Source organism: Panthera tigris, chromosome C1 (assembly GCF_018350195.1).
Source record: "Panthera tigris isolate Pti1 chromosome C1, P.tigris_Pti1_mat1.1, whole genome shotgun sequence".
NCBI lineage: Eukaryota > Metazoa > Chordata > Mammalia > Carnivora > Felidae > Panthera > Panthera tigris.
Genome location: NC_056667.1, coordinates 216367591 through 216394270, shown reverse-complemented (window position 1 = coordinate 216394270; position 26680 = coordinate 216367591). Strand labels below are relative to the sequence as shown.

General features: G+C 48.8%; 1 protein-coding gene across 7 annotated transcripts in view; it reads left to right on the top strand.

Moving 5' to 3' along the window:
- The first annotated feature begins 677 nt into the window (after nt 1-677).
- The window catches only part of COL6A3 (collagen type VI alpha 3 chain), an 80691-nt gene continuing 54688 nt past the window's right edge, over nt 678-26680 (top strand). For 2 of the 7 annotated variants that reach the window (XM_042995790.1, XM_042995788.1), the window contains exons 1-4: nt 925-1170; nt 14793-14913; nt 16421-17038; nt 22491-23093. In XM_042995790.1, coding sequence (XP_042851724.1) covers nt 14823-14913; nt 16421-17038; nt 22491-23093 — 1312 coding nt within the window. In that variant the 5' untranslated portion in view covers nt 925-1170; nt 14793-14822. Of the gene's footprint in view, nt 689-924; nt 1171-14792; nt 14914-16420; nt 17039-22490; nt 23094-26680 lie in introns of those variants that run through there. The other 5 variants (XM_042995787.1, XM_042995789.1, XM_042995791.1 and 2 more) reach the window with 5 other exon arrangements.

The window sequence follows — 26680 nt, the reverse complement described above, 5'->3', positions numbered from 1 at the left end:
GTTTGGGCTGAGCCCTGCTCTGGCCCCCAGGGTTTTCTCACCTATAAAAGGAGGCCATAATCTCGCCTGACAACAAGAAAAAATAACAAATATCTATTTAAAGGTGGGGGGGGGTGGTGGTGATGTTTGAGATAAGGGAGGTAATGTGTATTAAAGTGTAGTGAAATGTGCAAGGGGCGGCTGGGTGGAGGGTGGTGATGTTGGGGTAACCCAGATAATGTGTATCAAAGGGTAGTGAAATGTGCAAAGCCTGGCAAGTTGTTTCTCAAGAATTTTCTTGCAGCTCTGAGCAAGGAAAGCGCTCTGTGTCCTCTTGGATGTGTCCTCGAGTGGCACCATCCGCCGCAGAGTCAGAACCATTATGTGGAGAACTTTTAAAAAAGAAGTCGTCCCATTTTCTTGCCTTTTCACTGGCGAACAGAGCTTTGCTCAGCAGAAGGCCGGGGTGGGGGGGGGGTGTTGATTGCTGGGTTTTCTATTTGAAAGGGAAGTTATTAGGAGAAGTCCCGATTCAGAAACTTCAAGGAGAAACGGGAGGGCGTGGTGAGGGTGGAGGGGGGAGATTGCATTTCCTGTTTGCCTTCCAGATGGTGTTGGAAAACACTGCAGGAAAACCATGGATACCCACGGAAAAAAAAAAAAAATTCCAAAACTCATTCTCTTTGCCACCAGGGGCCCAGCCCTAAAGGTGACGAGTGCAAGAGGTGGATTTCTTTTCAAGAGTCGGCGTGTGCGGGAGTCCAGCTAGAGGCTTGTAGGGTGAAGACAGCGTTGGGAGGGCAACATCAGCCTGCAGCAGGGGCCAGAAGCAACAGAGCTCAGAGAGTCTGGTTTTCATTTACAGTTGGGTCAGGCCCTCGGTGGGGAGGGGGAGAGGAGGGGTCGGGAGGAGGGGAGGGGAGGAGGAGGGGGAGGAGGAGGAGCTGGAGAGAGCCCTGACTGTATCCCTGGATCGGGTCCAGTTCGGAGCTCAGTCTTCCACTGAGGGCCGCCGAGTTCTCCCGCACTCCAGCCTCCAGCGAGGACCCGGAGGGCTTTTTCCTCCTCCGCCCGGAGCCCCTCTCCGGCAGAAAGGAGAGCAGACGCAGTGAGCGGGAGAAACATGCGTCAGATTCGACCATAAGTGAACGCGGGAGCCCAGGGACACACACGTCTTCAGGTTCGCTCAGGGTGAGTGCCATTGCCCCTCTGCTTTCCCGAGTCTGCGGGCAAGAAGGAAATGCTTTAAACCCGGGGATCGTCTCCAGGAGGCTCTCCCGTTCGCTTGAGTCCGTTTTCTGGACGCCTTCTCCGTCTCTGGAAGATTCTGCTGAGTTGCCTTTCTGGCTTGGTGGCCCCTGGGTTTCTCCAGCTTGGGTAGGGCCGCCGCTTGCCCGCGAGCTCTTGGGCTGCCGTCGGGTGGCGCCGCGGGCTTTCTCTGCCTGTCCCTCGCCAGCCCCGACTGTGGTGGTGCCGGGCTTGCTGCCGTCTGTTTTTGACGGCACTCGGTGGGGACCTGCTCTGTTTTTTTTCTTCTTTATTTAATTAATTAATTATTTATCTTTAGCATGGAATTTATCGTCAGATTGGTTTCCATACAGCACCCAGTGCTCTGTGAGCAGACGTGTCTCGGCTAGAGGATTCAAGAGCTACCTGTTGAGCAGCTCTCTGGGGAGATTCTCTCTGAATTCTCCCAGCTGGGGGTGTCGGGGGCGGGGGGGGGGCTTTCTGCCCGGGGCCTGGCGTGGGCGGGGGCTGGTGGAGCACATCTGTGGCCTTCAGGGGTGACGTTGGTGCCCAGGCTCGGGGCGAGTCAAGAGTTCTCCAGCCGGTGCCGCCGGGCCGACCTCTTTTGAGGAACCTGAGGTCACTATTGCAGTCTTTACCCTCGGGGGTTGCAGAGAGGAGCTGCCGAGGTCGAGGTCGGAGGAGGAGAAAGCGTTTGGTGTCTGGGCTGCGTGCCCACTGGATAAGGCAGGCCTCCGGGGGCTGTGGGCCCGGCCCGTGGTGCCCACATGTGCTGCGGGTGCCAGACTGGGACGCCCAGAGGCCTGTTCCCTGGCCGGGAGGGCGGGACGTGGGTCCTCGCTCGCCCACGATGGAAAGTGTCTCCTGAGAGCTGCCAGCCAGCTTTGGGGACCTGTTTCAAGAGCCTGGTGTGTTAGAAAGTGGGCCGGGGTTGAAGCATGGGTGGGGTCCCTGGGCAGGCCCAGGGGAATACTGGGTCTGGGGTGGGGGGAGTGTAGAACAAAAATCAGCAGCTCACACAGCCTAGCCCCAGGAGCAAACTTAGAGGCTGGTCCGGACACCCAGACTGGCCTGAGTGTAGGGCTGTGTCCTGCACCCAGAGGGAGCACAGGGGTGCTGACCCGTGCCCGCCCCTCCTTGCCCTGCACACAGCTATCCCCACACGAGAGCTGTAGGATCCGAGAGCCGCAAAGGTGCTCGGAGCTCATGTGGGCAGATTTTTCCCCTGCCTGGGAACCCCCAACCTCCCAGGGCATCCATTCTTAACAGTTGCGAAGCCTGAACAGAAATGGCTTCAAAAACCAAACATTCTTTGTTCCTGACCAGCGTTCTATTGGAAAGCAGTTGGCTGTTGGACAGTGTACCAGAACTTCTGAGTTCTTTGCTGGGCGAAAGGTAATGGCAGAGATTCTTGGTTGGAAGCCACTGAGGTGTGGCCCGCTGGTTTTAAAGATGCAGAAGCAGGGGCGGGGGCCCTGAGGTGCCAAATTATTGCTTGCAGAGGCCACAGAGCCAGTACGTGGTTGAGATGGTGGGCAAAAGCATCACCATTTCAGGAAAGCAGATGTCCGGGCAATGGAGGATCCCAGACTCACTTAACATCTGAACTGGAACGGGCTCTTTGATTTGTTTTCCCCAGAGGATAGTGTCCTTCTGTCCTGTTCTGTTCTAAGTAATGGGACGATGGGTTTAGGCCCCCTAAGGCTCTCCCAGCCCAGCGGAGGGAGAGGAGGGAGAAGGAGGTGCTAGGAGCTGGCAGGGACGTTGGCCGTACGACCTGAGAGCCTGAGGAGGCCTCCTTCATTCAGGTCACCTCTGGGGCTGGGGCCCAGAGGGGTGGGAACTGTATTTTACTTGGTTCTTAATGTGGGCTCGTTGCTGAGGGTGAAGGCACAGGGATGGGGAGGTGAGGGGCTTTTGTAGGAACTCTATGTATAGGAATGGCCGTGTGATCTTGACCGCCTTTGTGGAGGCAAGGGATTGTATTGCCGTGAGGCTGAGTTTTCTCTTTTCCTACTCCAGCAGGGAGACAGCCATTAAGAAGACACTGGGTGGAGAACAAGACCTGGGAGGGAATGGCACACAGCAAGGTGGGGAGGTGTGGTCGTCCTGCTTTTTTCTTAGGGGGGAATTGGAGGGTGTGGCCGCCCCACCTTCCGGGGAGGTGGCCGGGGAAACCTCTAGACGGTTAGCCTGTGGCCCAGGCTCCTCCATTTCCTGGGAGGAAGTGTGCCCCTCTCCACCATGCCGTGGCTGTCCACTGATGGCCTGTATGGCAAATGTCCAAACGAGGGGTCGTAAGGACCTGTTTGATACCAAATCTTTCTGAACAGAAAGGTCTTTTCTTTCTGCACCTCCCTTTATAACAAAGTGTTTAGCATTCATACATCTGACTCTGTCCTCAGGAGCCCCTTTTGTCCTTTTTTTGTTGCTTAGAACCTAACACGTCACTGGTGATAAAGCAGGAGGAAACATCTCTAATCGATGATCAGTGATTGATTCCTACGAGGCTCCCCCTCCGACCGTAGTTTGGGGTTAGGAGGCCACAGAGGCCACCGCTGTATGCCAGCTTGAAACCAGTCTTCTGTCCCTTTTGAGAGTCGGAGAGGGTTCCCGCCCTGGGAGCTTGCTCAGCGTGTTTGGACAACCGGATGAAGTATGGTCCCTCCCAGTAGCCTGTACCACCCGCCACTGTTATGTGAAATTCCACATTTAGGGTTTAAAAGTCACCGACCAGCCACAGATTCTGCCCCGTGAGACCGTCTCGCAAGGCATGCTGATGGCCTCAACCCACACTTGTGTTTGACCATTGGTTTTGTCACTGTTCTCTTTGGAACAACCTGAGGATCTGTTATCTTTTGGAGAAGAATCCCAGGCTGTTTCCCCATCTGAGTGGGACACGGTGAGGCGGTCCCTTAGGGTTTATGTGCCATGGCTGCGTAAACATCCACTGCCGGAGGCGTGACCTGACATTAAAAAAAAAAAAAAAAATCCTATTAGTAGCTCTAGCCGAGGAAACGAAAGCCTGACATAATTCAAATTTTAAAGCAGGGAAGCATCAAAAAGTTCCTGTACATTCAGACAGCTTTGAGCAAGACAAGGACGGTTCTCTTCATTCCCCACACTTCCAGACATGGCTTCTGTCTTTCCAGTGTGAAAATTCTGGAAGGTTCTATGCTTTAAAGAAAAGATGTTCTTAGTTCTCTCTGCAGCATGGCAATGGCCCCCGACACCTCACACTCAGCACACACTGTGTCCTGATTGACAAAGGGGGGGGGGTCTCTTCATGATGTTAATCTTTGGAAGCACAGTTTTCAACACCTTCTGGTCTCCTGGGTCTGTTCTGGGAGGAAGACGAAATTCTGGCTTAGCACATTCACCCGGGTGTAGCCTTTCCTGAAAATGCAGTGTGGTTTTCTTTCCTCTAGAGGGCGGTGTATCTTTCCGAGCCCCAGAAAAATCTCGCAAGGGGTGGGAGTCCTTCAGGGTGGGGTTTCTGGGTTTGCAAGGGTTGATAGACATCTCAACAGGGTTCATGGGTAACTTTACACTGTTTAAACACGTATATTTTTAAATGTGCCCGTAATATCTGAAGTAGATATAAATTTAGAATTTTATTTTATTTTTTTTTTTCTGTGCTCAGGTATTGAAGTGAGATTACGCGTTGAAACGAGGCATTCTGTACTCTAAAATAATTTCATTACAAGGGCACTAGCCATGTAAGAACTTACAAAGGAAACAGTTTACCCACATCTCCTAAGAAAAGTTTAAATTAACAGTAAGTTGTTTCAGAACCCAAGTGAATTTGCATGTTCATGCCTTAATGTGTCCACATAGAATTTTTGAACGTAAAACAGGCAGTAATAACGTTAAGGTAGTAAACTGATCCAGCAACTCTCAGACTTCTCATTATCCGCCCTTTGCTGCTTCCCCCCAAAGGGTGACTTGGTTGAACATATTTTAAAAAATGCACACAGACTACGATAATTATGAACGTCCCATTTTAAATCTTGGTTAATAAAAAAAACCATATATTACTGACTCTCAGACTTCTCGTTTGCCGAGCTATCCACTGTTAGGATCCCGAAGGACAGGATCCCAGCTCCGAGAGGAGGAACCTAACCTTGTACTCTGTCCATCTGTTCTCCTATTCATTCAAGCTGGATAAGCCTTGCTGTGCTCATGGCGTGGAGCTTTGGGGTTGAGGGAGGGCACAAGGGTGAGTGAGACATAGACCCTGCCCTCTGGTTGGCAAATATGTGATTGCCATTGGGCTATTTTAAATATCAAAAAATCGGGCATCTGGGTGGCTCAGTAGGTTAAGCACCCGACTTCGGCTCGGGTCATGATCGCACAGTCCGTGAGTTCGAGCCCCGCGTCGGGCTCTGTGCCTACAGCTTGGAGCCTGGAGCCTGCTTCAGATTCTCTGTCTCCTTCTCTCTCTGTCCCTCCCCCGCTCGCACTGTGTCTCTCTCGAAAATAAAAACATAAAAAAATTAAAAAATAAATAAATATCAAAAAATTACCACCCTGGTGGATACTTTCTCCACACCCTTGATATTTCAGATGAAGGAATGGGGCACAGAGAGGTGAATTACTGGTCTGAGGTCACAGTGCTAATAGTCGAGCGAAATCAGAATTTCTGGGCGCCCCTGCCCACGGTGATGCACGCCCGTCAGCAGGTGTCCGGGACCAGGAATATCGAGGGAGTAAAAGTCGTTAGAGAATATTCTAGAGCGTCATGTGAAGAAAGGCACTTCCTCCCATTGACCCGTCTTCCGTGGAGTAGCATATTATCACAAGTTTAGTTGGCAGAGGGGTAATTGTTACTTTAAAAAAAATCTGGAAAGAAAAAGGAGAGGAGAAAAGTAAGACAAACATGTAAAGTCCTGCCAAACCCTTTCCCAGAGGCAAATTATTAATCTTTTGGAGGGGTCTGGCTGCATCTAGCATAGCATAATCCCTGCCGTCCTCCTGAATTCGAAGACTCAGGAAATAACCGGGAAACATTTGCGGGTTAACAGCGGCCAGGGGAAAGCACAGTAGGAAATGGTTCGGTAACATTTCCCCAGTGTGTGCTGTACATTTAGTTTTCATGGACCCAGAGCATCGAGAGTTGGCCGCTGGACAGAAGAGCCCCCCGGGTGAGTTTAATTTGAAAATTAAAAATCGAACAACAGCTGGAGATGACTCAGGTCTCAAGGGAAGCCATTCCAGGAAACTGGTTTTTCTCTTCTGGAATCTTCATCAGTTGATTCAGCAGCCCGGGGCCAGCCGCCAGAGCAAGCGCCAGCTCAGCTGAGGCCCACAGATTGCCCAATGTGTCCCTGGGGGACTCTGTGTTTCTCGTGGGGGCAGCAGGATCCCCATCACTGGTCCCGCCCAGGGAAACAGAGGAGAGGAAATAGTCTCCGAACCTTGTCTGTCAGAGCATCGGCAGTTAGCCTTATTTTACGCCTAAGATAAGTGAGCCTGGAGAGATCAGCTGATCATTACTGATAGAGAGGAAAGGAAGTAGGAGTTTTCCAGGCTCTTACACTAAATCTGGTGTTGAGGATGTCCTATCAGACGTCTCAGCTTAAGGTTTTAAAAAGTCTATTTTAAGTGACTTTCTCTTCTAGACTTGATCGTGAGTCGGAGTAGAAAACAAACAATGTTGAACTTTTCCTTTCAATCTGAGAGCGCTTTAGCCACTTCGAATAACCCGGCAACGGAATGCCATGGGTTTGGAGAGGCCAGTAGCCCCAAAAGTCCGTGGCCAAGAAAGGAAGAGGCGGATGGAACCCGGCACCACGCTTCACGGGGCTGGAATGAGATGGGTGTTTGTGCAATTTCTTCTGAAGCAATTTCTAAGGCATTCTCTTCCTTAATGTTAAATCCAACCTAGTCTCTGCTCAGCGTTTATAATTAGCAGTATAAGTGGAGAAGTCTCGTCTGGCTGCCTTCTATGTTTGCACGGTGGTGCCTAGCTCTCCCATCTACAGCAGATGTAGAACCTTCTGCTTCACGGTTATTGCCTTGGACCCTAGGAATATGTCTTCAAATACATTTCCAAGTATCTGGCACTTAATCTGAAGGATCTTCAAGCTGCCTTTATGGGGGGAAGGGCGCGAACCCTGACGGCGCTCAGCACATGCTTGCACGTGACCTCCATGAGGGAGGAGGCTGCTTGCAAGGGGATGTCTAAACCCCCTCCCGCTTCCTTTCTTGCTCTGTTTAGAATTCTTTAAATATTTTTTCAAGTTTATTTTTGAGAGACAGAGAACGAGTGGGGGAGGGGCAGAGAGAGAGGGAGACACAGAGTCTGAAGCAGGCTCCAGGCTCCGAGCTGTCAGCACAGAGCCTGACGCGGGCCTCGAACCCGCGAACCATGAGATCGTGACCTGGAGCCGAAGCTGGTCGCCCAGCCGACTGAGCCACCCAGGCGCCCCTGTCTTGCTCTGTTTAAACACAGGAGCTGCGGAACGGGTGTCGTTTTACTTGATTTTGCCAGGAGGGGCCAAACATCAAAGATCTTGGGTTGGCTCTTCAGCGTCTGGCAAGGACACTGTGGGTGGCAGTGAGGCCAGGCCAAAACACATAATCAGAAGAGTTAAAATTTTGCTATCACAGGAAACATGTTCAGAGCCTGGGTCAACCAGATAATTGTTTGCAGACGTGGATGCGTGGCTGATAATTCTCTTCTCTGGTGCATTTTCATAGAATGGAAAGAAGAGGTTCAAGAGGTTGTAAAATAAACAGTGAAAAAAAACCACCTCCTGAGTTAGAGGGGCCTTCTTAGCGTTCTCCAAATCGCTTGAGGATCCCCCAAAGCTCTTTCAAATGGCAGGCATATAGTAAATTCTATCCTCTTCCTTCTCTGGGAACCTAATGAATCCTTTCAGTTTTCTCCCTGGGGACAAGGATGGGGACTCCTTTCCCAGGATTCAGGCAAGAAGGGAAGGGGAGTAAGGGAAAGAGAGAGAACCAGGGTGGCAGCCAGCTCAAGGTCCCTGGGGTTTCCTGAAGTGTGAGTCACAGCAGATAGGACGCACTCCCGCCCCCGTGTCCTACACTGCTGTAGCTCCCCTGTGAAACGGGACACCAGGAGTTAACAGAAGTCCTAGGACTCGGGACACCAGGAGTTAACAGAAGTCCTAGGACTCGGTAGGAGCACCAGCCTGACTTTAAAAAGCGGTAGTCGGAGAGGACAGGATAAATGCCCTCAAAATGGAGCCTCTGGAACTCTGGAAGTATTTAAGCCTTTGTTTCAAAATGATTTCCTTGTGTGCATGTGTGTGTCTCTTTCTTAAAAAAGCTTTCCAGACATGGAAAATGAAACAGCTTTTGAGTAGACTTAATGAAAACTAATTTCATGGGGTTGCTAAATAGCTCGGGAGAGTCTTTGGAGTATGACCGAATACGACTGCAAGTTGGAGGGCCGGGGAAAGCAATCTTTGTAATAAGAGCTATCTTTTTAAGTTTCAAACGGGCAGCTACACAAAGGAAAAAGGCACCTGGAATCCTTTTCAGAATGAGGCGGAGTGAAAAAAAGGAATTACTAATGCCCAATGGAAAGATGAGAGTGAAAACTTAATGAAATTCTGTTATTGAATCTGTTGCCCTTTGGACACAGACTCTGTGACCCAAAGGAGCACCTCACTCCACCCAACCCAAGGGGCTCAAGCAGCCGGTTGGGACTTTTTTTTCATATTTAAAAGAATGGCAACAGTCAAATGGATTCTGTCGACACAGAATCTGTCACCAGAGAAGTCTATTTTTGACCCCAAAGGGATGGGGAGTTTCCTTGAGATCTGGGCCGGGCCTGGCTCAGTCTCTCCGGGTTTCCTGGGGTCCTTTCCATGGGCTTTGCGAATGTGGACTTTGGTTAGGATTCTGGGTCTGTCTTGTCGTATCCATGTGGCCTTGGGCACATCGCTTTGCCTCGCCTGGTTTTAGTTTCCCAGCTATAAAATGGGGTCAGGGTAGGGGGGAAGCAGCCACTGGGCCATTGGGAGGAGGGCGTGAAATCCTACCGTGAGACAGACGCACAGTAAACCTTACTTGTGCTCTCTTGTCTCCATTTCCTGGGGGGGTGGGGAGAGGCTGGCGCAGAGGAGGGTGGGTAATGAGGGCGTGGCTGCCTCCTTCCTCCTCGTTGAAATGAGCAAGCTCGGTGATCAGCGGGGAGACGACGTTTGATGTCTTTCAAAAACTTCAGTTTTAAAAATTGGGACTCCGTGGCATGATAAATAGAATAGATTTAATTGCAAACGAAAATATTAACGAATATTCAACAGCTGGGCCAGGAACACTTGAGCCACGAGACTGGCTCCCAAGCGTGATGGCAAGAAAAAGTTTTCCCACCTGGGAATTCAGCTCAGCCAAGCCACGTGAGCTCATCGGTCACGAGCGGAGCTTGGATAACTCCTTATCGTGGCACAAGCATCGTCTCCAGAGTGGGAAGACCTTTTCCCTTCTGCCCTCGCTGCCCTCCTCTCCCCACCCTTCCCTCCCCTTCCCTTCCCTTCCCTTCCCTCCCCTTCCCTTCCCTTCTCTTCCATAACTGGGCACATTTTGGAAAAGAGAACTCCTATGCTCTGTACTTTGTGTCTCAATTGGGTAGCACTTTGTTTAGGGGGCTTCTTACCCTTAAAGATTAATATCTTGGAAATAAACATTTTTACATGTCACTTTCAACCAACTTAAAATTCCTTTTCCTTAGAGAACGGGTGAAGTAAGTAATGATTCCGGAAGATATTACAGATTTCATCTCATTTCCATTTATATGTTACGAGCTTTATCAAAGATGAGAAAATTATATTTTAGAATTTCTCAGTAGAGGGCCCACTCAGTGTTTACCATATGAGAGGACTGGTGGATTCCAAGAAGTCAGATGTGAGGCCCTGTGAGATACAGAGATGGTTAAAATGCCATTAGCAAACTGCTGACCACACAACACATCCCATGGGTCCAGGTTGCCTGCAGGGGCCTGTGGCTCGCCCGTCCAGCACCCAGAAGTGGGTGGGCAGATCTTTGTCTCACGTCCTGTTTTTCTCGGCATCCATTACACAGTCTAGTGCTTTCCATCGAGGCCCTGTGATATTCTCTCGCTCTAATTCTTGAACAGAAGTACTCCTTAGAATGTTGCGTCTTGTGCATGGATCAAATCTTTCAAACCATTGAGCTGGACTCCCCAGAAGATTTGCATCAAAATTTTTTGTGGAAACGGTACTGCTTACACTTTAGGGGGGAGGTAGAATGGATGCTTTTAGAGCCACACGCGAATGTGGATCCTACATGTACACAGATAGGGTTTTGTACACATTTGTGGGAGGTTGACAGACCCGTGGATCCCATATTTAAAAAAAAGTTCTCGACCAATTGTAATATTACAGGTTTTTTTTTTTTGAAAGGACTTGATATTTTTGGAAAGAATCCAGTAAAATTTAAATAGTGTGGACAATTTTCCTACAAAACAGTTTTCTAGTAGGATGCTTACTGCCTATAGGAAAATCCGGTGTTTGCTGTAATCAGAGGACTCACGAATAGCATGTGTACAATGTACTTTTACATTGTTCTAAAGCGTGTATTCTCAATTTATTGAGAACACACATACACAAATGACAGACATTGCGTTTACTTCCTCCCCCTGCCCCCAAAACTCAGGAATAGGCCCAGCAGAGTGTGGGGGAGGGAAAGTATGGCTGGATGGAAAGATCTGGAAGATTCCCAGGGTGGAGCATGGGCTTGAGGGATCTCTAGAGTGCGGAGGCGGTGATGCTGGGGCTGTGTTAGAGGGTCATCCTCAGTACAGAAAACAGACCGACCAGCCAAGCAGTGCCTGTGGGGACTGTCCTGAGCACCAGCCAGGACTCAACTAGGACTTGGGGACATCGTGGAACCAAAGCACGGGGCACTGGGGACTGCCCTTCTCGGTTGTATCGATCCGTGTCTAACGTGTGTTCACCGTTTCAAGCCAAGGTGGTTGGGCTGTGCCTTTGAAATGTTGCCATTCTCACCACTCGCTGTCACCTTCTTGTAAGAGAGAAAGATGTCCTCTTGATGACTGGCTTTCCGATCATCGTTAGAACATGTCCTTGGCAGCGTTGATACATTTCCAAGAGAAAGCTGGATCGACAGGTGGTTCTATTTTAGCTGCCGAGAATGTCTTCAGGCTCTCAGAATTGGAATCACAGGGTGGTCTCGTCACAGGTGATACTTTTTGTGGACTTTCCTTGGAAATGCAAAGGCACAGAGGATCTTGGAATCTCCTCTCTTGTTTATGGTTTTATCTTTCTCGAGTCCTCCAACTTTTGGCAGGCTGGCCTAGGGCCCACGCTCTGTGTCTTGCTGTTTGTTCCTCCCAGCTGGGCCACAAGATTTGGACTCCAGCTTCTCCCTCTGGGCCTGACCCCTGGCAGGCACGACCGTGGGCCTGAGCTCTGGTTTTCTTTGTGCCCCCTGCACCCATGTGCTTAGGTGGCAGACTGCATAAGGGGCTATCTCTTTGTTCTCCTTGGCCCTCGATGCTGTCTCGCTGAGCAGTTCAGCCGGACATTGGTCCTCTGCCAAGGCCACGCCACTAATCAGTCAGACTTCCCTCTGGTATCGTGAGTTGTGTTGTTCTGTACGACAGCATTGACAATACCAGACCGTCCTTAACGTTGGCTTCATTAGCAATGGGGGGAAGGCGGAGCTCCTGCCTTGCACAGCGGACAGCTGTGAAGAGAATCTCTGGGCCCATGGAGTGCCTAGGGGCAAGAGGAAGGTCACGCTAGAAAGGTCAAGCAGGTGCCAAAGCTTAGGGCTTAGGTGGAGCTGATTTCATAGCTCAGCTGGGACTTAGGGCAGAGATGATTTTCGCACCAGGTCTCAGTGTTACATCAGATTTTTTTTTTTTTAAGTTTAGAGAGAGACAGAGTGTAAGCTGGGGAGAGGGGTAGAGGGAGAGAGAGAATGCCAAGCAGGCTCCATGCTTAGCACAGAGCCGGATGTGGGGCTCAATCCCACGAACTGTGAGATCATGCCCTGGGCCGAAACAGGAGTCAGATGCTTAACCGAATGAGCCAGCCAGGAGCCCCTGTTACCTGTTTCTAATAGTTGGCTGTGTCCCGTAAGTGGAGTCTCGCGGTATGTGTCTTTTTGGAACTGGCTCATTTCATTTATCCTAGCGTCCTCAGGGTTCATCCACGTTGTAGGGATATGATAGGATTCCCTTCTTTTTAAAGGCTGCATGAGATTTCATTGTGTGCGTACATCGTCTTTATCCGTATCCATTCACCCATCGATGGGCATTCATGTTGTTTCCACCGCTTGGCTATTGTGACTCGTGCTGCAGTGAATTGGGGTGTTGATGTATTTCTTTGCAATCCTGTTTCATTTATTTTGGCTATATGCCCAGAAGTGAGATTGCTAGGTTATACAGTAATTCTGTTTTTGATTTTTTGAGGAACCTCCATGTAGTTTTCTCTAGTGGCTGCATTGTTTTACATTCCCACCAACAGGGCACAAAGGTTCCAATTTTTCTGCCTCCTCATCGATAATTATTGTTTACTATTTTTTTTTCATGGCCGTCATTCTAGTGGGTGTGAGGTGATAGCTCATTGTGGTTTTGATTTATTTGCATTTCTCTGATGATTAATGATGTTGAGTATCTTTTCATATGCTTAACGGCCGTTTGTGTATCTTCTTTGGAGAAATGTCTGCTCAAGCCCTTTTCCCATTTTTATTTATTTTTATTTTATTTATTTATTTTTATTTATTCTTTTGAGAGAGAGAGTGGGGGAGGGGCAGAGGGAGAGACGGATTCTTAAGCAGGTTCCATGCTCAGTGCAGATCCTGACGCGGGGCTGGATCCCACGACCCTGGGATTGTGGCCTTAGCCGAAATCAAGAGTCAAGACGCTCAACCCGCAGAGCCACCGAGGCGCCCCCGGCCCTCCTCCCATTTTTAAGTCAGATTATTTTGTTGTCGTTGAGTTGTGGGAGTTCTTTATATATTCTGGATTTGAACCCTCATCAGATACATGGTTTGTGAATATTTTCTCCCATTCTGCAGGTTGCCCCTTTCACTCTGTTGGTGGTTTCCTCTGCCGCACAGAAGTTTTATACATTTGCTCCAATCCCATTTGTCTGTTCTTGCTTTTGTAGCCTGTGCTGTTGGTGTCATATCCAAGAAATCATTGCCAAATCCACCATCATGCGGACTTTTCTATTTTCTTCTAGGAGTTTTATAGTTTCAGGTCTTACATTTCGATCTCTGACCCCATTTTGAGTTCCCTTTTGTGAGTATTATAAGGGAAGCGTCTAATTTTGTTCTTTTGCATGTGGAGATGCACTTTTCGCAGCACCATTTGTTGAAGAGACTATTCTCTCTTACTGTGTCACCTGAACACCCTTATGAAGGATCATTTGGCCATATAAGTGAGGTGAGGGACACTTCTGGCATCTCTGTTTTATTCTATCGGCCTACATGCCTGTCTTTATTCTATTACCATACTGTCGTGATTACCGTAGCTTTGTAATATGTTTTGAAATCAGGAAACGTGACACCTCCAGCTATATTTTTCTTTCTTAGTTTCTCAAGATCACTGTGGCTCTCTGGCTCTTTTGAACTTCCAAATGATTTTAGGATGTTTCCCCCGGATTTCTACAAAAAAGGCCATTGGAATTTTGACAGAGGAGGGTGCCTTCTGGTGTGGGGTGAGGAGAGGGTTTTGTTTGCGGGGCAAAGATCTGCCCATCTGAACATGAGCGTGGCTGGTTGGAAGTCACGCTTGCGGCCACCAGCTGGTGCGTGGGGACGGGAGACCATGCCACCAGGCGGTCCGCCCTCAGGTCTGGCTTCACAGGCTTGTTAATTCAATGGCCCTGGGCTTCTTTCATTCTGAGATTGGTGGTTGGCACACAGCAGGATTTTGCTGGGAAAAAAGTGCTAAACGGGAACAAGGGCGGGGCGCCTGGGTGGCTCAGTCGGTTAAGCGTCGACTTCAGCTCAGGTCATGATCTCACAGTCCGTGAGTTTGAGCCCCGTGTCGGGCTCTGTGCCGACAGCTCAGCACATGCTCTGTCTCTGTCTCAAAAATAAATAAAAACATTAAAAAAAATAAAAAAAAAAGCAACAGGAACGAGGGCAAGATTTGCAGTGGTCCCAGAGGCCATGGCCGTGTTGGCACATGCTCTGATTTGGGCAAAGCCCATTCTCTCCATGAACTGAAGATTTCCTGGGGGATTCTTTCAGACACGATCTACAGTTAAGCTGGGTGTCGCAGACCCACCACTTTCTGCGGCCACAAATACCTTTACCCTTGACTCTCTCTCTCTCTCCCTCTCTCTTTCTCTGCCATTTTCTGGTGACATGCTGTTGTGGCCTGTCTCAGTCTGAGAGGAACGAAGGTTTAATTACCCATTTTGTTTGGTTTTGTTTTAGGTACGACCAAAGGAGTACAATCATGGGATTCAAAGATTTTCACTGACTGTGTAGTCAACACTCCTTTTCGTAGAAGGGCTAAATCCTTGGTGCGTTGGTTTGTAATCTGAGCACCAGAACTGATCATTTTGCCTCCACCCTCTTTTCTTGTTTAGGTTCCCACTTGGTGCTTAGACACGTTCAAAATGAGGAAACATCGACATTTGCCCTTGGTGGCCACCTTTTGCCTCTTTCTCTCAGGCTTTTCTCTTACCCGTGCCCAACAGCAGCAAGCAGGTAAGATCCAGAAACACTTCTTACTTTTATTCAGAGGAAGGTGCTCTCTGATGTTTTGATCTTAGACCTCGTGAGCTTGAGCCAGAACTTAGATGTGACGTAGGGGATGGTGGGGCCCTTTGTCTCAGGATGTTCGTTCAACGCACAGACTTCTCCAGATGCTCTGTATCCAGTGAGAGATGGCCTACTTTTACTAACCCTTGGGTTGATATCTTGGAGTTGGTTCGCAAGTGGTTTGTTTTCACACTGGGTATGAGCGAACATTTGTGTCACAGACATTTCACCAAAATGAAGGGCTTTTCCGCACTCCTGGCCCTGGTTTGATCTCACGGCACCTACAACCAGGACGAGACAATTATTGAGAGTAAGCATTATTTTCCTTGAAAACAAAACACCCAGATCACCCTCTTTGTATAATTCTGGATACAAAAAGACAGTTTTCATCTAGAATCAAGTCTGGAAAAAAAACATTTCCCCAAATGATGAAAAAAAAAAAAGATCCAAATGAACCCTCTTAAGAATTTGCTTGCAGAGTTTTGGAAAACTTAGAAATGCTTCACGCACTATGAGTTTGGAGGGATGGCCTTGAGTCTCTCTCTCCTTTGCCTGGAGAGTTGGGTCTTGGGCAGGGATTCTCCCACTGGACGCGGTGGTCTTTAGATGGTGGGAGGTGAATGCCACCTCAAGGAAAGGGGAGCATTGCTTGGGGCATCAGGGCAGCCTGAGGTAAGTAGAGTCTGGGAGCTGGCTGTGTGCAGCCAGCCTGGCCCACAGCCGCAGAAGGGCCCTCCTCGGGCACCCCCAGCCTGGCGCCCTGAGCTTCCTGCTCCCACTGTCTTTGAGAAAGATAAATAATATCCCACATCTGCAAAGACTCTTCTGGCCCTGAAAAATATATAGTGACTAGTTAGGGTGCCTTTCTTCATGCCAAAAAGTCTGGGAACAATGAGACCTTTCCTTTCTCTCCAGTTATGGAAGTCTTCACGTAGGGAAGACATACTTGCCATGTGTATTTTTCTGGCAAAGTACGCCAAGCATCGGACGCTAGTTAACGTAAAGCGGCCATTTTCACTGTTCCTTCTTCTCGAGGCCCCGTTTCAGAGCCAAAAATGAAGAAGGAATTTTTAAAATGGCGGTTGGTTATCTCTGACGGCGTAGCCTGGTCTCATCAGGTGGGCGTCGGGGCTCAAACTGTCACAGAGAATCACGCTTGAGTTAAAAGACACGCCAGGGAATGTTTTCTCCCCCATTCTGGAGCCTTCTACTGGTTCATGGATGGGGTTCATTGCATATGGAAGTTGGGCCAAGGGTTGCTGACCAACAGCTGTCCCTGTGCCCAGGTCCCTGCCCCTCAGGTAAAGTCCTCCCGCCTGCCCGTAGTGCAAGCGAGGTGCGGGCCACTCAGCTAACAGCACAGCGTAAGCCGAGTTAGGTTAGGAAGGCTTTGCGCCGATAGGAAGTAATTGCCGAACAGGAGAAAAATCTAAACCAATGTCTTTTTTTAAAGATGTCAAAAATGGTGCCGCTGCCGATATAATATTTCTAGTGGATTCCTCTTGGAGCATTGGAAAGGAACATTTCCAACTTGTTCGAGAGTTTCTGTATGATGTTATAAAATCTTTAGCTGTGGGAGAAAATGATTTCCATTTTGCTCTGGTCCAGTTCAACGGCAACCCACATACCGAGTTCCTGTTAAATACGTACCGTACTAATCAAGAAGTCCTCTCCCACATTTCCAACATGTCTTATATTGGGGGAAGCAATCAGACTGGAAAAGGATTAGAATACGTAATGCAGAATCACCTCACTGAGGCTGCTGGAAGCCGGGCCAGTGACGGAGTCCCTCAGGTTATTGTAGTGTTGACCAGTGGACACTCGGACGACGGCCTTGCTCTGCCTTCAGCGGAACTTAAGTCTGCTGATGTTAACGTGTTTGCAATTGGAGTTGAGGATTCAGATGAAGGAGCGTTAAGAGAAATAGCGAGCGAACCGCTCAATATGCATGTGTTCAACCTAGAGAATTTTACCTCACTTCACGACATAGTAGGAAGCTTAGTGTCCTGTGTGCAGTCATCCGTGGCTCCAGAAGGGGCTGGAGGCACAGAGACCCTTAAAGACATCACAGGTAATGGCACCATTGCCAAGCTGCTGCCTGCCTCGCTGTTCTTTGGAGATAAGCTTGGCAACTGCTGGCATTAAAGCGACACTGTGGCTAAAAGGTGGGGGGGTGGGTGGGGCGGGACCGGGAAGAGATGGCTGTTCACAGGTGTAAAAACAAAGGTTTGACCACGCTGTGTCGCCTTCTTCTAAGGTAGCACTTTCCCCTGCCTCCAGGAGGGTGTTTTCCGAAACAATTAAATTTTATTTTCTTTAAAAAAGTGCTTTTTTTTTAAGTTGACTTGTTTTGAGAGAGAGAGAGAGAGAGAGAGAGAGAGAGAAAGAGAGACAAATTGAGCAGGGGAAGGGCAGAGAGAGAGAGAGAGAGGGAGAGAGAGAATCCCAAGCAGGCTCTGCACTGTCCACCCAGAGTCCGATGTGGGGCTTGAACTCAACGACTGTGAGATCATGACCTGAGTCGAAACCAAGAGTCGGACGCTTAATTGACTGAGCCACCCAGGCACCCGGAAACAGTTAGATTTTAACTCTAAAAAACCCCATTCTCATATTATGACCCCACGGGAGGGACTTCTATGATCCTTAGCCAAGGAAGCCTCAGCGTGGCCAGGCGGGCAGCTCACAAAATCCCTCGCATCTGTTATTGGGACAGAGAACCCGTGTCCTGGAGAGAGAGCACTGTGTTGTGAACGCACGGCAGGGCTTGCAAAGAGAGAGTGATGGAGGGGCAGGAGGATCTTCTTGGGAAGGAAATCCAGAATGGTGGCAAGTGAGTTCCTGTAGCAGCCCACGAGGGGGTCCTGCCCAGTGGGGAGGAGGGGGACGAGCCCACGGGGGCCGGGAGGGGGAGGAGTCCTAGAGACCGCTGGTCATGGGACCTGGGGGACGCTGCCACCACAGCGTATGGAGGGAGACCAAGGGCACATCATGGGGGTGCAGTAGTTTTGCGAGATGCTCACGGGGTGGCCCTCACGTGCGTAGGGCACGGTGGACAGGGGGCCGCTGGGGACCTGGGAGGCCGGTGCTCAGGAAGGTCAGCCACATAGACGTTAAAGTCTCTGGAGAGGAGCACAGGTGTGCTGTGTGGCTGCAGGCTGAGCGGGATATAAGGGAAACCCAAGGAAGGTTGCAGGTCCCTTCAGTGCGCTTAGCTGGGGAGGCGGGTGATTGTCTGAATGCAAGGGGGTGGAGGGGACAGGCAGCCTCCGCACCGGCCCCAGGAGGTGATCACAGGAGCGGGATTCACAGCCCGCTTTTCTCCTACGCTTTCAAAAGTGGTTGCCCCCCAGAGGGCTCAAAAACAGGAGGCGGGAGGCAGGGTGACATGTTGGATGGGGCAGGGAGAAGCAAGACTGGGGATTTTGAGACATAAATTGGCCAATCTAACTTTTTAGTGTCTATTTATTTTTGAGAGACAGAGAGCACGAGCTGGGGAGGGGCGGAGAGAGAGGGAGACACGGAACCCGAAGTGGGCTCCGGGCTCCGAGCTGTCAGCACAGAGCCCGACGTGGGGTTTGAACCCACGGACCACGCGATCATGACCTGTGCCGAAGTGGGACGCTTAACCGACTGAGCCCCCCAGGCGCCCCTATATCGGTCAATCTAAAGGGCCACACGGGAGGGGCTTGTGGAAAGACAGAAGGGGCACGTGGAGTCTGGAGAAAGGGAGGGCTTTCTGGACTGCAGTCAGGATAACGGGGGAATTGTAGGTAAAAGGTATGGACGTTTTTGTAACAGATTTTTGTAACAGATTCAGAAAGCAGGGGTTAGGGAACAATATGACTAGAGGTCAGGAGAAGGAACCAGTCGTCCTGGGCAGGCAGAGCTTGGATGGGAGAAGGGTTTCAGAACTAACCACCCACAAGGCGTGTCGGGAGGCTGTTCATAACATGGTCCGCCCAGTGGTTGCCCATGATTTCAACTCTGACAGCGGTGGGAATGCTAATGTCCTGCCAGAGGCTCTGCTTCTGACAGAGGAGCGGGTGACAGTCTGGATTCTGCCCGTTTAACCCCAAAAAGCGTTCTGTGCTACAAGTGACATGCCTCACCCGTGTTTCATGATACATGTGTTGATCCTGCCAGATTATAGGAGAAGAAGGTGGGACCCCCCCCCTCCCCCCCAGAGCATCCCAAACCAAAATCTCCGGGGAACAAGGGGATGCTGTGAGGCTGCCTATACTGACTTTTCACCGATCATCACATTTCTGAATATAGGGATGATAAGTGATCCATGTCAGAAGGGTGAAGGGGTCCGTGGAGACACAGGACATCTTTTCTTTATTGCTGTTTTGGCCAAGTGAGGGAAAAGAGCGGACGAGTTTGCTTTTATGTTTAAGTGAACAATCGTATTCTTCCATGAATGCTAAATGAGCCTTTCAACATGGTACGTTTCCACACAGATGAAAAAAAACCTTTGTTTTTATGCCAAGAAAGCATCTCTGTCTTCTAGTGTCCAAGCCACTAGCAGCTCCGTGGTGGAAAATTAATCCGTTTATGTTGTCTTTTCTGATTAACTTCACTCTGCAATTCCTCCAGTATCACCTACCGTTGCATGTTCCGCAGCATAAACGTAAAATAATAATAATCCTCTGCTTCCAGAGGGCATTCTAGAGATTGCTAGTGAGTTAGGGCCATTTCTTCCCATTACCTGTCCACTGGGTAACTCTTCCCCATAGAGTGTTCTTGACCGTAATCTATGGTGTGTATAAAGCGTTAATGGTCCGCCCTGTTCTAAATGAACTCTACTCACATAATCAGTCTCTGAAGGTGGTGTTCTTTAAAGATCTCTTTGTCATCCTTTTACAAATGCACATCACTAAAGTGCAAGAGCTGTGCTCTGAAGTGAGAGCCTAAAGTGCTCTGTGTTCGGTGAGGATTTCAGTGTGAGCCTTCTCTTCTTTGCAAAAGACGAACATTTAAAGCACTCACGGAATCGATCTACAGTTTTGTGTTTGCAGAGGAAACACACATACGATCTCTTTAATTTTTCTTAAAAAAAAAAAAAAAAAGGAAGCATCCCACGAGCTGAGGAAGGCATTGTGCCCACATCAGTGTGCTCCAGAAAAGAATGTTTCCAACAGTGTTGAAGGAGCCTGACTTTTCCATGGACGCGGTGAAAGTTTTCTATGGAAAATGCCCCAGAAGGGTGTGTGTGATACGTGAGCCACGAAAGCGGAAAACCAGGCAACTTCACGTTGTAAATTTTAGTTAGAGCTGATTATCCTTAGACTTAAAGCTGGTCATCGGTACGCCTTGCTGTACACAAGAACCCACAGCTCTTGTGTCTGTTTGAGGCTTCAGCTCACCTGGATAACACAGCATGCCAATGTGTGTCCCATCATTGTGTGCGTAAGAGGACAATGTTGTTTTTTCAGTGATGACAAATTATCCAACATTTTTCTATGACCTGCAGCAGTTCAGCCTTTAGGAGGAGAAAGGGTCAAGGGTTTTCCCACAGGGTTTCTCTTAATTTGTACACTATTATAAATTGCAGCCAAAAAAGATAATGTAATAAATTAAGTAAAAATTAATGAACGAATAAGGAATGTGTCATCCTATGTATTAGGTTATCGTTTCTCTCTTCCTGAGGACCCAAGGCTCCTAGCTAATCCTTCTTTTATTGGTATGCACATCTTTTACGGTCTCTCAGGGTCATTGGTTCACGCCAGGGAGAGGTTGAGGGATACAGTGGTGTGATGGACAGAGCCTACGGCTCATATGATGATGCGGGCCATTTCTATGGCACTGCGCCCTCCCAAGGTCCTTCAGGAATCTTATGTTTTGGCTAAAGAAAAAGCAAATGCGTTGGGATTCTTAGCAAAGGCCCACTCTTATTTCATACTTTTGTGTGACACTTGTTAAAAACACAAGATCTTATTATCCAAATTTTATCCTTCTCATTAACCCTCGTGTTTCCAAGCTATTATCTTTCCCTGTGCAAGGGATTCACCTGCAAGAACGTTGTCAGGGATTGTGTGTGAGGGGAGGAAGAGTTCTTCTGATTCAGGCAACCTCTGGCTCAGCTTTCATATGAGGGAACTTGAGTAAGAACATAGTTTCACTGTAGCGGAATTCTTTAATTTTATGAGATAAGATTTGTATCCTGTTTCCACAGTGAAAATGGGAGCAACTTTTTCTGGCACAAGGAAAAATTAATTTTAAACATAAAATGTTCACTGTCATGAGAAAGATCAGAACTCATGGTCTTACATACAATGTTGTGATTATATCCCAAATATAGCTTCCTAAAAATCTCAGAATATAAATATCACATATGCTCACATACAGTCTTTTCCTGTTCCTAACACACACTTAAGTTATTAAAAAACATTCACCAGAATAATTTTTCTTTTCCTCTAGTTTTAAATCAGTCCAATTTAAATTTTCTAGTGGAGCCTTTGAAATATTTCACTCAGGTTTATAGATTATTAATTGTTACTCCTTACCCAATGCTTCTGTGAAGTCCCCATTTTCCATAGTGGGATGGAAGTTTCTAGTTTGCCATTGTAAGGAGGAAAGAGGCCAAGGTCCCCGTTTTTTTGTCCATCTGTATGACCCCAGAACTAATTCTGATCCAGGGTTTATTAGAGGCTCATGGTCTCGCTAGGCAGTCAGTTTAGGACGTCATAAAAATAAGGTTGGATAATTATGTCATGACTGGTTTCATATCACTCTGCTTAACATTGTTCTGCATTATGTGATTGAATACAGAGGCAATAGCAAAAGTACGTGAACAAAACATCTAGCCTAATCCCAGACCTGCAGGTGAGTTCCACGCAACTCAATATCGTATGAGAAGAGAAGATCAAACATTTATCAGATATTTTTAAGATTAAAACTTGAAGTGTAGCTTGAGTTCTTCCTTTCAAATTCACAAAGTTGCGTGCAGGCCGCCATCTTGGTTTTTAAAGAGAAGAAACAGTAGTCATTCCAGGAATCAGGTGTTCAACATGCTGGGATGATAAGTCACCAAACCCTGACTCTGAGCTTCTGTTTCGTAGCTGTGGATTTGGGCAAAGAAAATTCCTATAAGCACTTGAGGATTATGAGAGAAACATCCAAAAATTAGAAATCATGTTTGGACCTCCTGTAGGTATGGTAACGCACAATTCCACGTAACAACGTTTCCCTCCAAATTTAGTAGAAATTCCTGGAATACGTACTCATGATTCTTCCCCCAGAAAAGTGAATATGATGTTTTGAATTGTAACTAAAAAGATGGTACAAATGAACATTTGATATAAATGTTCCTATTTTACGCCATCGTTCCCGAGGAGTTGCCTCTTATCCATTCAGAATGCAGAACTAAAAGAGAATTTCACATTCCTTAATCAACATGTGTTTTGTTTGTCTGTATTTCGTGTTTCTTATTGGTTTCCAAAGAAACATGTCAGAACACTGAACAATGCATGTGGTCACTTGTTCTAACGCTTTCACATTTTTTGCATTTCTTTCTTTTAAAGCACAAGACTCTGCTGACATTATTTTCCTTATTGATGGATCAAACAACACCGGAAGTGTCCATTTTGCAGTCATTCGCGACTTCCTTGTAAATCTCCTTGAGAGACTCTCGGTTGGAACTCAGCAGATCCGAGTGGGGGTGGTCCAGTATAGCGATGAGCCCAGAACCATGTTCTCCTTGGACACCTACTCCACCAAGGTGCAGGTTCTGGATGCAGTGAAAGCCCTTGCGTTCACTGGTGGGGAGCTGGCCAATATCGGCCTGGCCCTGGATTTCGTGGTGGAGAACCACTTCACCCAGGCAGGGGGCAGCCGAGTGGAGGAAGGGGTTCCCCAGGTGCTGGTCCTCATAAGCGCCGGGCCTTCTAGTGACGAGATCCGCGACGGGGTCATAGCACTGAAACAGGCTAGCGTGTTCTCGTTTGGCCTCGGAACCCAGGCCGCCTCCAGGGCAGAGCTTCAGCACATAGCTACCAGTGACAACTTGGTGTTTACTGTCCCGGAATTCCGTAGCTTTGGGGACCTCCAGGAGCAATTACTGCTGTACATTGTTGGCGTGGCCCAAAGGCGCATTGTCTTACAACCGCCAACCATTGTCACAGAAGGTACGTATGCTCTCCTCGCCATCTGTGTGGGAGTGGGGTGTTCTGTGTGTTGGTTTTTGTAGAAACAAGGCAGGCACCTCCAGAACGCTGCGCCTCAGGAGAACCTGTAAGTACCCACGGCGGGGTCCTTCTGAGATAGGCTAGCTCTCGGGGGTGCAACACAAAAGATCCGTGAGTGAGTGGAAAGCTCTCGTTACCACGTGCGTTGTCGAGGAAGTGTGCTTTTGAGGCGAATTCAAGAAAGCCGGTACTTGGAGACTATTCAACATCATTGTATTATTCACTTGCGATCCAGTCATCTGAAAAATGGATCTCAGGGGCTCATTACAATTCTGAGAAAATTAGTCCAGGACGATGGCACGGCCTCTAAGCCCGCGTGTTACAAGCGCCCTTGCAGGTAGGTGAGGGCTGCCCCGTGGGGCCCTTTCTGTGCTGGGTATTGAGAGCTGCGCTTCTGAAGGTAAGAAACCACACAATGCTCACTTGGCGGGATATTTACGAGAAACCATTTTCCTGTGCTGCTCAAGTTTCGGAGTAGTTGCGTTGAGTCGCGAGGTCATGACGTACATCCATTCCAACTGAGGGCCTTTGGCAAAATAGCCCAACGGGACTCGTTTATAAACATCAAACGAATCGCATCACGTAACGAATACGCACTTAACAAGTGTGGGAGGAGAATGTGTTTTTCAAAATGGAAATAAGAATACGGTTTTGCCTGGCGCTGAGGCAGCTGAGCCTCAAGGCAGATCCGGTTGTGCCAACTTACATTAGTTGGTGATCTCCCCTGTCTGCCAGAGGTAATTACCAATGGCCTTCTGCATTATCACCGGGTAGGGAAAATCAGAATTGATGCAGAATTACATCCTGAAAATTCGCTTGATATTTCTAGACCTCCCTCTCATCGGACTACAACTTACCAAGGTTGCTCCAGGCTCGTGTGCGTGTGGACACACACGGATGGTTTCCGTAGCTTTTGTAAACGATGAGGGAGCAGCAGGGCTGTAGCCGGGAGACCTGGCCTTCGGTCCCCGCTCTTACGTTAACCAGCTGTGTGATCCTGGGCAGGCTGCGCAACCACCCTGGGCTCTGATTTCTTGAATGTACGAGAGAGGAGTTCCCCTGGATGAAGAGATTTCTGTTCCAGGAGAAGTTTCAAATTCTTTCTTCTTTTTATTTGTAGCAACACATTGCTCAAATTTCAGTTTTCCCTAGCTAACTTGAATATTACCTCCTCACGTGCAGACAGCATCTTTAATCCTTGTGACCGATTTGCAATAGTTAACAAATGTCCCTGGCGATCTGGTCTGAGCTGGATACACAGTGCTTGCTGGTGGACGAGAGAGACGTGGCCGCCGGCCTGTTGCGGGATAATGGGGAGGTGGTGGAAATGGGGGCCAGTGTCCAGACGCAAATATTCCGAGGGTCAGAAGTTGTGTGGGGCTGTACACAGAAGAACAGGGGGAGAGAGCTTTGGACAGGGTGGCCGGGGAAGGCCAGTTGGAGAAGCCACAAGATAGAAAGGGTCAGCAGGTGAAGAACAAAGGGACGGTGTTCCAGGTGCCGTGGCTCTGGGGCACCAAGGAGCCTGGCTGCTTTCCAGAACTTTCAGCAGGCCGTGGGGCTGGAACTCGTTTGATACATGGAGGCTGGAGAAGCAACCAGTTTAGGGGGTGAGCGTGAAGCCTAGTGCCGACGGCGTGTCTCAAGGGCTGGAGAGGTTGCCAGGGCCCCGAGCTGCTAAGAAGCTGAGGAGAACGAGACCAGGAGCCCCACTGAGTGTGTCCACACGTGCAGGTCACTGGAGGCCCTGGCAGATCAGTGTCACTGCAGTGCTGGGGGCGCATGGAGAGGAGGGGCGGGAGAAGCGGGTGAGGGCAGAGGACGCACCCTGCAGGGGGTAGTGGTGCAGGTGAGGCCAGCAGCCCACTGATTGGCAGGACCTTCCGTTTCACCTCCCAACAAGGGTGTTTCAAACCCAGTCCGAGCAGAAGACAGCTCTGTTTGGGTTGGCATCACATGCCAGGAAGGGGGACGTCGCTTACTGGAGGTGGGGGGGGGCTGCCACTCAACAGCTGAGTGAGTCAGCCTGCTGGTCGGGGTGACAGCTGACCTGTCTTTTTATTCATCTCCCGTGTATATTGCATACATATATGTCTATACAGGCATGGGATGCCGGAATCTCAGTAGCACTTCTACATCAATGGTGTAGGAGGGCTATGTGTGTGTGTGTGCCTCCAGGCAGGTTCACTATCCATGTGTGCATGAAATGCCACACATGTGGTTAACTGTGCATACATGCATATGTGTGCATATATGTATGTCTTTTACGTACATGTTGAGGGAAGGAGAGGGCAGGGCCGTGTGGCATTCCGTGTCTTTCGCACGTACATAGAGGGAGAATCCCGCGTGTATGCACGTCTCTACGGAGAACTTAAGGACTTGGAATTCATTCTTTGTACCACAAGTTGATGCCAAAGCAGTGGTCTCCATGTGCCTGTCCTTGTGTGCTTTGCATCTATGTGTGCATTTACGTGTTTTCTCTTTTCGTAAAAATTCTTTTGATGTTTTATTTATTTTTGAGAGAGAGAGAGAGAGAAAGAGAGAGAGAGAGAGAGAGAGAGAGAGAGACTGAGCGCGAGTGGGGGAGGGGCAGAGAGAGAAGGAGACACAGAATCTGAAGCAGGCTCCAGCCTCTGAGCTGTCAGCACAGAGCCCGACGCGGGGCTCGAATTCATGAGCTTTGAGATCATGACCTGAGCTGAAGTTGGATGCTGAACCAACTGAGCCACTGAGGTGCCCCTACGTGTTTTCTCTTAAAGAGGAGAGTTTGCACTAGTGATGTCCGTATAGTCAAACGTCAAGGTATATAATCCATCCGACAGTGTGGAGTATTGGAGGCCTCCTCACGTCCAGATACTTAATAAACTGTAAGCACTCCTCCCTCTATATCCTTGTGAGTGTTGGAAGTCCTAGCAGGTTTTTGGATTGAGTGTCATGCCTGACACGGTACTTTGTGCCCACAGCTCAGGTGGGCGTACGGCAGGTGGACACAGGCTTAGAGTCACAAGCTAGTGACCTTGCCCAGCTGTCTTTGCTTTGTAATTTATCACAGTCCTGATACGTAAGTTGCACCTTCATGGTGCAGGTCTCTTAAATGAAAATCGTTCTGTGCCTCTTGCTGGTTTTGACATCGATTTCCTTTTTATAAGTTTTGTGATGTCAAGGAATTGTTTTTTTTTTTCATTGCCTGAAAAACCCAGGCACGGAGAAGAGAACGGAAGACAACGGGGGTGTGCCTGCTCTATACTTTTGTACTTGGCAGTGGGTGTGTATGAAGTCACAGTTGTGAGATGAAGTGCCCTCTGTGTAGACACTGATTGCTCCTTTAAGCATTTAAGATCTAGCTTCATTCTGGACCCTAGAATCTAACCTACAGACTTTTGGCAGAAAAGGGCTTCCTGGCTTTTTTACTGACAACATGCTGCACAGGTGGTTGCTAAAGCTCATTTTGTTTTTGTGCAACTATTTTGTCAAAGGTACTAAGGGGGTGGGGGTGGGTGGGTCAGGAGCCCTACCTGCCACCCCAT